At 39.9% G+C, this 12,152-nt stretch overlaps 1 protein-coding gene across 1 annotated transcript in view; it reads right to left on the reverse strand.

The window, feature by feature from the left end:
• Nucleotides 1-12,152, reverse strand: part of LOC124798513 (lysosomal acid glucosylceramidase-like) — a 118,166-nt gene that overhangs the window by 91,347 nt on the left and 14,667 nt on the right. The window contains exon 3 of the mRNA XM_047261956.1: nucleotides 5,244-5,404. Coding sequence (XP_047117912.1) covers nucleotides 5,244-5,404 — 161 coding nt within the window. The remainder of the gene's footprint in view (nucleotides 1-5,243; nucleotides 5,405-12,152) is intronic.

Consider the following 12,152-nt stretch of genomic DNA (forward strand, 5'->3'; position numbering starts at 1 on the left):
GTGTTTAACTGTGCAGTATGTTTTCTGTTGTGGTGTCACAACTACAGGTGACTTGTTCCTTGTGCAGAAGCGTAGTGTGGTCTTGTTACGAATGCGGCAGCTGCCGGCCTGGTATTCCTTCTACCTATGTTTCGTGCCATGCCAGACAGTGAACCACAGCTTTTGTCTGTTCATAAAGTTTATTCTTCTTGCAATATGCCTCTGTTTGAACTTAGGAAGCCTACTTATTCTGTGTGTCGAATAACAGAATTCACATTTGGGGGCAGTGGTGAGAAATGTTTGTCAAAAATTGTACCCTTCTGCATTAGTAAGCATGGCTTGCTAATGGGACTGCTGCAGCATTTTGTCCAAATAAATAAGCTCTAACATCTGGCAGCTGATTTCTAGACATGCAGCCAGATTTTTCAGATGAGGAAATGTGGTGACTACTGTTTTAGATTTTCACTATTTCCTCAGATTCACACTATTGTGACCCAGAAAAATATGTGACACAAGTACCTCATGCAATTTAATGTCAACCAGCATGACCTCAATCATGTTCAGATTTCTCATTAGCTGGCTAATTACTGTCCATGAGTCCTTAGCACACTCAGTTTTGATGATAGCAGAGTCAGAAGTTCTTTTGTGTGCAAATCAACAATTATTATTGGATTATTACAGTTTTGAATAAGCAGATCCCATGCAATCCTGAAGTTACTTTCTGCAACCACTGAGTTTTCATTCAGCTTACAAGCTTCACCAGAATCACATGTCAACAAATAATAGTACCATTGTAAAATAGTTAATGACTCATTGCTAATAACTAGCAAATTCTGCAATACCACCATAAAATTTTGGCAACAAAATTGCTTGGAGCTTTATTTCATGTGCATTGCATGAACTTCCAGGATGAGGAGGTAAGACAACTTTGACTTGAGTAATGTCATTATTTTCATTCAAAATTTAAGCACAAGTCTTCAAATGACTCCCTATCTGCATCATGTGATCCTTCCAGTCATTATTCTCTAACCATCTCAGAATGCCATTGTACTCATCTTTACTTGTATTTAGCAATGGCTGTCTTAGTCTAACGTAATTGCAGTTTGATCCTTCCTGAAAGCTGTTAACAAATGTGGAGGGTCTAGTCACTCATGCCTCAATCACACTATTTTCTTAATTATACTTTATTTTTTGACAGGATCCATAATTAAAAATATCAGCACACAGGATAACATGTTAAGTAAATAGAGCCAGACTGCTTACAGAGTAGGAGAACAGTACCTATGGTGCACTGACAGTGCTGCAGCTGCTGGTGGTTTTGGCAATGGATGGCTTACTGGTGTTATGTTGTCAGAACTGTCAGTCAACAATGTCTCCGGGCTTGAGATGCACTTCACAACTTGGTTCTTGTGGAATTTGTGCCCCAGTGACTGAAGAGCTCTACTGCAGATGTACCTCACTCTTGATATGTGGGAGGAACTTATAACACATGCTAATCTGAGAGAATCACACACAAAGCCACTAAAGCCGATGGTCGCAGTTTGTGGTATGTACAAATCAAAGCGCAACATACTGTTTGTGATGGAACACTTCTGAATAGTTTCATTTGTTTCCATTGTGCCCAGAGGACCGAATTGTAGGCATCCACAAGATGTGTGGTAATTGTGTGATGCCTTGCTCTTTCCTCAATCTATACAAATGCATAAACTCTTTGCAAAGGAAAATAAAATTACATTGTTGTTAATAGTGTATATTTGAGACTACATTGTGAGACATAGTTATAGGTGTGTCTAAGTCACTTGGCTGTCACAGTCAGTCTCTCCTCCCTCTGCTGTCATCTGGCCATCCTATTGTGTGGAAAGCCAGATAGAAATTCTTACTTGCAATGAGTGTCTGGTCACTGCTATGCCCTCTCAATGGCACCTTGCACCAACACAGAACAAACAAAAAAGGGAAAAGTCAGAGTGCTAATGCAGCTTTGTAACAAGAAAGGAAGTAGAGAAGATGAGTGCTTTCTCAAGAAGAAAGTGCAAGCTGCAGACAATGTTGTTGAACTTCATTGCTGTTTCTCTATGAATGAGCGCACTCCAAAGTTTTGTGACCAACAGTTTTCGGTACATACCCAGTGGCTGCACATCACACATGTGCAAAAGTCCAAAATTAATCACAAATGTGACAGAAACACAAGTGAATTTAGGGCAACGAAAGTAGCAGATGAAGGTGACATACACAGCACATCTGCTGTCAGTGGTTCCATCTCCATAACAATGAAGAACACTTTAAATGTGGCAAAGGTTGTGGCCAAAAAGCACACATGTGGCAATTGAGAGGTAACTGGTTTCATTTACAGGAAAATGGTGAAAAGGCATGTGTCTTTTCGAAGCCAAAAGTTACAAAAAGTGATACGCAAAACTGCCATGCTCAATTAGACCACCTGAATTCATGAGATATGATCAAAATGCTCAAAAACAAGTCTGTGACATGTCTGAAATTCAGTGATGTCAATGTCTGGAAGCACTATGTCCACTCCAAACACCGAATGAGAAGGGAACTGAAACAAACTTATGAAGTTAGTCCACTCTGATACCTGAGAACCAAACAGAGAAAGATCTCAAGGTGGTGCAAAATTTTTTGTGACCACAGCAGATGGTGTGAAGTCTATTTGCTTCAACATAAATGAGAAGTTGTCAACAAATTTGCTGAATTTCAAGTTAGCAACAGGAAACAAATTGCAGTTATCTAATATAAAGGAGAAACAGCTGTTTTTCCCTGCTTCAGAGTAACAATTTTCCTGCTAACTGTACTGTTACTTGTAGCCTGACTAGGCACAAATGTGTGTTAAGAGTTTTAAATACTTAATTATTAATTAGTTTCTGACATCCTCCTTACTTTGTCAATATATTTGATGACTTGTTCCACATCTCAGTACGCCCTACCTGAGGTTATGTTTCATGAAACATGATTCATGAGTTAATGCTTGAACAAGTAGAATATAGTACACATGAACAACACTCCTCTTTTCTCACTTAAGATAACAAACATCACATATTATCCAAACAATGCAAAGACATATTAGCAAACTGTAGTCCATATAATGCTAACTGATTGTTTTTCTTATCGTTTGTGTTACCTTTTTTGATGTTTTACTTTCAGATTCAGAGTCAGGTTCTTTATTGCTGTTGACCTCATGCACTGAAACAAGCTTTACATTGATGACATGATGCAACAGCAATCAATGTACTAATCACATATGTTTTATTTATCCTATATTAACCAGTTGTACAAAATAACTATCATAAACCAGAAACTCAATTTGTACATTACAAGCATCAAAGAATTCTCTTAAACTGTAAAATCGATTGTCTATTTACCAACTTTACAATTTACTTTTAAAATTGTTGACACATATGTTGAGTTCATAATGTGGTAATTCATTAAAAAATTTCACGCACCTCACTATGTGAGTATTGCCCTTTTCTGTCAGCCTATGCCTAGGAATGTCTATACACTTTTTGTTTCTGGTGTCATAACAGTGCATATTCTCTCTGGTTTTAAGCTCTGTTATGTTGTTTTCAACATGTATTAATGACGCATAGATATAAAGATTTATCACTGTCAATACTCTGATCTTATTGAATAAAGGATGGCAGTGCTCCTTTGGATTTATCTTATACATTATTAATAGAACCTATTTCTGATTCAGTAGTACATCACTGACATGACATGAGTGACCCTATAGCAACAGCTCCTAAGGTGTGAGAGACTGAAAAAGTCCAAAGTAACTTGTCTAAAGATATTTATTACTCACTAGATCAGCTAATTTCCATATGAGACAGGACACCCATGAAATCTCTTTGCAGAGATGGTTAATGTGGGGTTGCCAGTTTATTTCGGAATCAATATATATTCCCAATAGTTTTACAGATTTTGATTTTAGATCTTTAGCTAGTCTCAGCTGCAGATGCTGAATTTTTTCTGGTTCACACAGTAGTTTGTAGATGATAGTCAGTTTAGAGAAAAAAAAGTGTCCTGTGATTTCTGGTGAAACCTTTGTTGTGAGCTGTGGTAATTAAAGTTGTATCATTTTCATATCAGATAACTTACTGAAGTCCAACATAACATGGCAAATCATTAATTGCAACAATGAAGATGGTCCAAGGACAGAACCATGGGGTACACTAGACATGACTTTCTTCACAAATTGTCTCCTGCTATTTAGATAAGAATCAATTATTTATAAAGGTGAATTGAGAATGAGATTTTCACTCTGCAGCGGAGTGTGTGCTGATATGAAACTTCCTGTGTGCCGGACTGAGACTCGAACTCAGGACCTTTGTCTTTCACGGGCAAGTGCTCTACCATCTGAGCCACCCAAGCACAACTCATGACCCATCCTCACAGCCTTACTTCTGCCATTACCTTGTCTCTTACTTTACAAACTTCACAGACGCTCTCCTGCGAACCTGGAAGAAAGGATATGTGGAGACATGACTTAGCCACAGCCTGGGGGATGTTTCCAGAATGAGATTTTCACTCTGCATCGGAGTGTGCACTGTTTTAATCTGCCAGGAAGTTTCATATCAGCGCACAATATGCTGCATAGTGAAAATCTCATTCTGAAAACATCCCCCAGGCTGTGGCTAAACCACGTCTCCGTGTATCCTTTCTTCAAGGAGCAGTAGTTCTGCAAGGTTTGCAGGAGAACTTCTGTGAAGTTTGGAAAGTAGGAGAAGAGGTACTGGTGGAAGTAAGGCTGTGAGGATGGGGTGTGAGTTGTGCTTAGGTAGCTCAGATGGTAGAGCACTTGCCCGTGAAAGGCAAAGGCCCCGAGTTCGAGTCTCGCTCCAGCACACACTTTTAATCTGCCAGGAAATTTCTATAATGGTGTATTATTTATTCCATGATATTGTAGTCTGGCTAGTAAGATGTGAAAGGATATACAGTCAAATCTCTTACTCAAATCAAATAGCACAAGAGAGTTATTATTTTCAAATGCAGTTAATGTCTGATTAACAATTTCAAAGACTTTTTCTTGTAAAAAACCATGCTGTCTATTACAAAGAAGGTCATGATGTTCTAAGCAGTTATTGAGCTGTATGTGAAAAGTAACCAGCAGCTGTCTACAATTTCTGAGTTTGAAAATTTTGAAGCTACGTTAAGACAAAATTTTCAATTTATCAGATTGCATTAATAATATAACTCCCACAAGTTTCTCTTTAGCTTTAATGCAAAATTTTATAATTACTGAATTGGGGGGTACTGACTTTATATGGTAATGAGCCCATGCCTGGTAATATTGGTCCAGAAGAAGAGAAGAACCTGTGAATTCATAATTTGTTTTCATCCGTATGGGAGGACTCCATGCTGCTGCTTTCAATTTCAGGTTTTGGTTCCTCAGATTCCTGGCCCATTTAATCAAAGGCATCTGTGAAATATAACACCACATAAATTAATTCATATGTCAACAGTTTATTGCAGTACAATTCTATCAAAAAATTGTTTCCTTTTCTCTTAATTACAGCAATAACCTGTATAGTTTTTGTATTCAACAATACTTGCGGCTTTAATATAAAATTTCAGCTGATGACTTTGTCAGTATTATGCAGCTATTACATCTCAGATGTAAGCCACTACATGATAAGAATGAAGGGAGAATATGCAATAATAAGGGATCATGAATATGATTATAGTACTAGTTCAGGAAGAGTGTGTAAACTCATTGTGAAAAGTCACTTGGATGGTATAAGATGTAACACATTTTAGTCCTTAGCTTTCTGTCATAACCAAGGCAATGAAAAGCAAAGGCAGTCAAGAGTAAAGGCAACCAAGGGTAAAGGCTACCAAAAGTTAAGGCTACCAGGTATTAAAACTAATCTAGGTAATCTTGAGTTAGGCATCTAGAAGTAACAGATCCCAAAGCTGCCTTGGTGATGTAGGATTAAGGCGACCCAGGCTTAAGGCAAAGCAAAGGACATGGAATATTAGCTGAACAGAGTGGATTTTGTCTTGAAAACACATTATAAGATGAACATCAATGAAAGTAAAACAAGGGTAATGGATTGCAGTCAAATTATGTCAGACAGTGCTGAAGGAATTAGGTTAGGAAATGAAACACTAAAAGTTGTAGATGAGTTTTGTTATTTGGGCAGCAAAGTAACTGACAGTAGCCACAGCAGACAGGATGTAAGATGCACACTGGCTATAGGATGAAAAGCGCTTCTGGAAAAGAGGTATTTGTTAATATCTAATATAAATTTAAGTGTTAGAAAATCTTTTCTGGAGTATTTGTCTGGAGTGTAGCTTTGTATGGAAGCGAAACACGGATGATAAGCAGTTCGGACAAAGAGAACAGAGGCTTTTGAAATGTTTTGCCACAAAAAAATGCTGAAGATTAGCTGGATAGATCAAGCAGCTAACAGTGAGGTATCAAATCAAATTCCAGAAAAAATAAATTCATGGGACAATTTGACTAAAAGAAGTGATCAGTTGATAGGACACTTCCTGACACATGAACAGATCATCAGTTTGGTAATGGAGTGAAGTTCTGGGGATAGAATATGAAGATAGAGGCCAAGGGATGAATACAATAAGCAGATTCAGATAGATGTGGGTTGCAGTGGTTACTTGGAGATGAAAAGGCTGACAGAGGATAGAGTAGAATGGAAAGGTGCTTGAAACCACTGTTTGGAATAAAGGACACTACAAAAATACACCACCACAATTTTTCAGTGCTACTGAGAAAAGTAATGAAGCTGCCACAACTGTTGAAAAAAGCCACGGTGAGCAGGAATTAGACCTAAAACCATTGCATCAGATTTCCACATGGTGAGCCATCCCAGAGGCCAGCAATGCAGTAACATCATTATGGCAGAAAGACTGGGCACTTGCAGGCTGGTTACTACACCTCCAAGTGGAGGGTTTGTTTTATACATTTCTTGTGGTGAAACAGCAAAACAATTCCAGAGGACCACCTTCACAACCTCAAGCTTTTGTACTAGAGTTTTGCAGAAAAAGACTCAAATGCACCATACACAAATGTTTTTTCATGCAACTATCCTTGACATATTGGGGCTCAAACCTTCAGCAAAGGGATGTGCATCAATGAAGGATGATGCGCTCGTAACCTGTATGGAATTTATGTCTAACATTGCATCTAACATTTTCTAGCAAATTACAATGCTATCTTGACTGTTACCTGGTGAAGCAGCCTGGTGGCTATCCTTCACTGCACATTCTTGGATAGTCTGCACCTACTGCTGGCACATGTGCTGCTGAGGCCCCTCCTTTTCAAGTGGGCAACATAATGTGGGCCTGCAAGTCAGACACCACCCAACTTGGGTCCACAGAATGATTTCTATCCACTGTAGGTCCTTGAAGTTTAGTATGGCTTCTGCCCAAGGACTTTGGTGGAACTGACAAAATCTGCTCTCCTGATCAGCAGGTGTTGGTATCTCCATCCCTGACAGACCCTCCAGTTACATAGTGGCTTATGCATCTTGCACAGTCTCTCATCCTGCATTGACCTACTACAGCAATGCCAACCACCTCCCTTGATTGCAGCTGTTTCACCAGGTCATCCACCACTTTACTCTCCTCCACTGACAGTCACTGCTAGGGAGGAAGAGGGGTGGGAGGGGGGGGCTGAGGGAGGTTACCACTTGATACCACTATGGAGACCAGATAGATGGTGATATGTTACTGTTGGCTGTTGTATCGCTGTTAACCAGAGGCCACTGGTCACTAGGTGTACACTCTGATGGAACGACACCAGAATCTGACGTATGTCAGCCCTAGAACAGTTATGATGTCATCTGTGGAGTGCACAGCAGGTGTTTTACTCGCTTGGCTCAGGTTCTAATATTGTGGATTCTGTTCGTCATAGGCAGAAATTTGAGACAGTGCAGAATGGACTTTACTTTCTTACACTGACTTAAGTTAGCCTGCACTGTCTTCCAAGGAGCATCCTGCATATATCTCTTGTTGTATATGAATTGAGGCAAGCTCGTGCTAGTTTATATGCAATTCACTTTTGCAAAACTAATTATGTAACACATTGTGTCAAAATCAATCAATTTACTTTCAGTGCATGAGCAGTTTACTACAGTGGCTGTCTAGCACTCCAAAAGAACAGAAAAACAATAAAGTCCCTATGCAGTCTTGTGTAAAAGGTATGTACGCATTTGTGATTAGTCTTGTGTCTTTAGCACCACATATTGTATACAATATTTTTCAGCAGACTGCAAGAAATGTCTGTAATAGACTGCTTGTGCTCTATTGAGTAGATTGACTAAGTTGAAACCTGTCACAGCATTTTATGGTCACAGTTTAAGGTTGACAATCAGTCACACAGAATAAATAGCTCCTCAGTAAAATGAATGTTCTGTAGGATTTTTGTTGGGGTAGCTATGCCGACCAAACACTAGTTGAACAGACATGCACTGTTGTGGATATGCAATTTTAATTCACTTTATTTTTACACCTTATAAAATCTAGGTATATAGCAAAAGCATGCAATCCCCAACTGAACAAAAATAAAATACAAAAATATTTCACACACATTTAGTTGAGTGTTTGTTTGTGATTGCTGCTTTTTTCAGGTCACTACATCAGACCCCCTCCACCACCACCCTTTTTTGAACCCTGGAGCCCAAGGGATATTATGAACCTTGTGTCTGACTGATCTACCAGCTCTGGTTACTGCCACTAATGCCATTAGATTGGTGTCTGCAGTTACATGAGCTCTTGCATTGGCTTCTCCTCCACTGCCCAACCCAAGGCCTTTGTAAGGTGTGTGGTGTGGGGGGGCAGGGGGTTGGGACAAGGTAACCATAAAACATATCTGGAGAGACCAGAGGCTTCCACTCTATTGAACCCTTTTCAAAGTATGCAGACTTCAGAGTAATTAGCTTATGATCTGACATTTTCACCATAGACCAGCTTGGCTGCAGAGTAGCCAACATCTTCCTCCAAGTCCATAAATCCAGATAAACTAGCAGTAAAGACACTATCAAATGCTCACCTCTGCATATGAGCGCACCCTTCAAGGTTTGATAAAGAGGCTCCACCACCCTGTTACTTGTGGGATGGTAATTGGTGATTCTAATGTAGGAGGAACCACAGAGCCATAGTATTTCATAGAATAACATTGACTCAGACTGTCTGCCCCCATCTATAGTAATCAGTTGGGCAACCTCATATTGGGAATTCCAGCCTTTAACCAACGCTAAGACCACAGTTATTGCTGCAATATCTGTAATTGGGAAAGCCTCCGGCAGTCATGTAAAACTGTCCACTACAGTCAGCAGATAACAATAGCTATTGGAGTAAGGCAGTGGTCCAGCCAGGTCCACATGCACTTGTGAGAAATGTGCTGTAGGCATAACTGTGGTGCTGAGTGGTGCTGACACATGCCTATCAAATTTGTATAATTGGTATCTAGTACATACAAGCCTGGGTTCACTTGTGGCAGTCTTTGTTCATTCCTGGCCAGACTACCTTCTTTGTTGACAATCTAACCATGGCCTCACCCCAGGGTGAGATACATTATGGGGTGCTTAAAAAACTGGTTGGTAACATTGTTGTGGTATGAAAGCTTGCAGCAGGTTGTGAGACATGTTGGACCATAATGAAACACTGAGCTCTGGAAGTGAATTTGTGACAAAACAATGCCAGACTTTCTGTGCTCCAGTGCTGAATGTAGCTTTGGGTCTTCAGATATATGTTCAGCAATGCTCTTTCATGGGACACTTTTACACAACCAAAGCATTGTGAGAGGGACTCGGCCACCACATTACTGTTTCCTTTGATGTGACATACATCCATCATGAACTGTGAAATATATTTAGTACATCTGCACTGCCTCAATGTTCTGTGAGTGGTTTCCAGGGAGAAAAATGACATGAGAAGATCAAGATCCATTCCTGTTTGGTGTCAGAAGTGTTTTATTACCACATATATAGCATAAGATCTCTATTAACAGTCCTAAATTTTTTCTGTGCCATTATTAGTGACTGAGAAGAAGAATGCCAAAAGCTGACACACCCTGTTGACTAATTGTTGCAAAGTGTCTCCCACAGCAACTTGTCTTGTGTCCACTGTTGTGGCCATATGTGTGTTATCATGCAGGTGAGATGAGTAGCACTGCCTGTGCAGCATAGTCATTAGCAGAACTGAATGCCATCAACTCTCTGTACTCCATTTTAATTTTCTGTTTCCTGCTCTACACTTTCATTTTAATAATTCTGTGAGTGGTGCCAGCAGTACCAAAGCTTTTTGTATGTGGTGTCTATAAAAAACTGACCATCCCAAGGAAATGCTGCAAGTCTCTGAAAGTTTTGTAAGTGGCACATTTTGAACATTATCTACCCTTTCCAGCAAAGAGATGATGCCATTAAATGATGCCTCACTCCAGAAATTTGACACTGCTTTTACTCAATACACATTTATCCCTGATTATGTTCATTCCCATATAGGCTGAGACACTTGAATAATTGCCGAAGGTGTTCCTCCTGTTGTTCTAATGACTCCAAAAATACTAAGATATCATCCATCCATTAAGTAGCAAAAAAGAAACTTGAGGTCCCTAGGAATTTGGTGTATAATACACTGCCAGATCTGTGCACCACTTATTAAACAACACAGAATGAAATGGTACTCATAAAAGCTGAATAGAGTAGTGATAGCTGTCTTCTTTATGTCTGCTGATGCGACTGGTATTTGAAGATATGGGCTGGTGCAATCAATGACACTGACAGCTTTTCCCACTGCTATTGCATAGTTAAAGTCCACCTCATGAGGTATAGGGTACCTGTCTGGTACAATTCTGGCATTCAGTACATGGTAATTGCCACATAGGCACCATGTGTCATAGCATTTCAATACCATGTATAAAGGTGATGCCCACTGGTTCTCTGAAAGTGCCATTACTCCTTGAATTTGTCTATTGATATCCACTCTGGCTGCAGTGAACTTTCCCAGTCTTCAGTGTTGTGGTTTAGCTACATCCAAATTCCAGTCAATGTATGGAAGAAGTGCATTGTCTTTGAACCCTTCTTGTCCTTTGCTTGCTTCGCAATGGAACCTCAGGAAATTTGTCAATAATGTTGTCCATGTTATGGCAGTACTGTGTTGATGCTTATTTTGCTATGGGAGAAGTGTGCCACTGTGTATGTCCGCCACCAGTTGGAAATTGTGCAAGAAATCTGCCCCCAGAATGGATTCTCTAAGATTCGCCATAATGAATGTTTACAGAAACTGTCTGTTCAAACAAGTATCCAATAGCACTTTCTCTTTCCCCAATGTCTTGATAAATGAGTTATTAGCAGCTGTTGCAACTGTTAATCTTTGTGATCCTGTGACATCATCTGCTTTGAAACTGTGTTCCAGTAGCACACTGATGTCAGCACCACTGTTGTCCAAAAAATGGGGAACTAACACCTTGTCCATCACAAAAAGCTTTGTGAATTTTTTAATGCTTTCGTAAAATCTATTCTCTATGGTTGTTGGCACTATGTGTGTGAGGCCCCTAAATTCATATGGAATTCCAGATAGACCTCCTCAAAACTCAGATCCTCACAACCAGGCACAGTTTATGCAGTGATGTCTCATTTGTATTGTACCAGTACCCAGCATGGGTTCAAATTTTGTCAAGTGTCTGCGGGTTTTATCATGCCCAGAGATGAAACTTGATGCTTTTGCATGAGCTGCAGTTAAGTTTGAGGCTTTGTTTGTGGCTGTTGAAGCTGGAGACAGTTGTGACTCAAACTGGTTTGTTGCAACCATTGCAAAGGAAGGGATTCTGAGTAACAAGCCATTCATGTAAATCTCCGTGTGTTGTGCACCCAAGTGCATGCTGCAGGCATTTACAGTCTCAGACATCAGCTGATGAACTGGCAGGGTAGACTCAGCAGGGGAATGATAGGATGGGAAACATTTATGAACAGGACAATGAGTACTGGCTGGTGGAGGAATTTTTGTGTTCACAAGGAGCCACACACTTTTGCTCCCTAACACTAAAGCGTTGGTGGTACCAGCCCATCCATACTTGTTCTGTGATCCTGTTGACTGTTAAGTGTATGATGCCATCTGTTTCTTTTTTTTTGTCATCAGAATGTTATGCTTTATTTTTGTAGTGCCACAATTTGTGTGCTGAGCAGTGTGATGCCCTCCATCAG

The sequence above is a fragment of the Schistocerca piceifrons genome, chromosome 5, assembly GCF_021461385.2.
Source record: "Schistocerca piceifrons isolate TAMUIC-IGC-003096 chromosome 5, iqSchPice1.1, whole genome shotgun sequence".
In the NCBI taxonomy this organism is placed as follows: Eukaryota; Metazoa; Arthropoda; class Insecta; order Orthoptera; family Acrididae; genus Schistocerca; species Schistocerca piceifrons.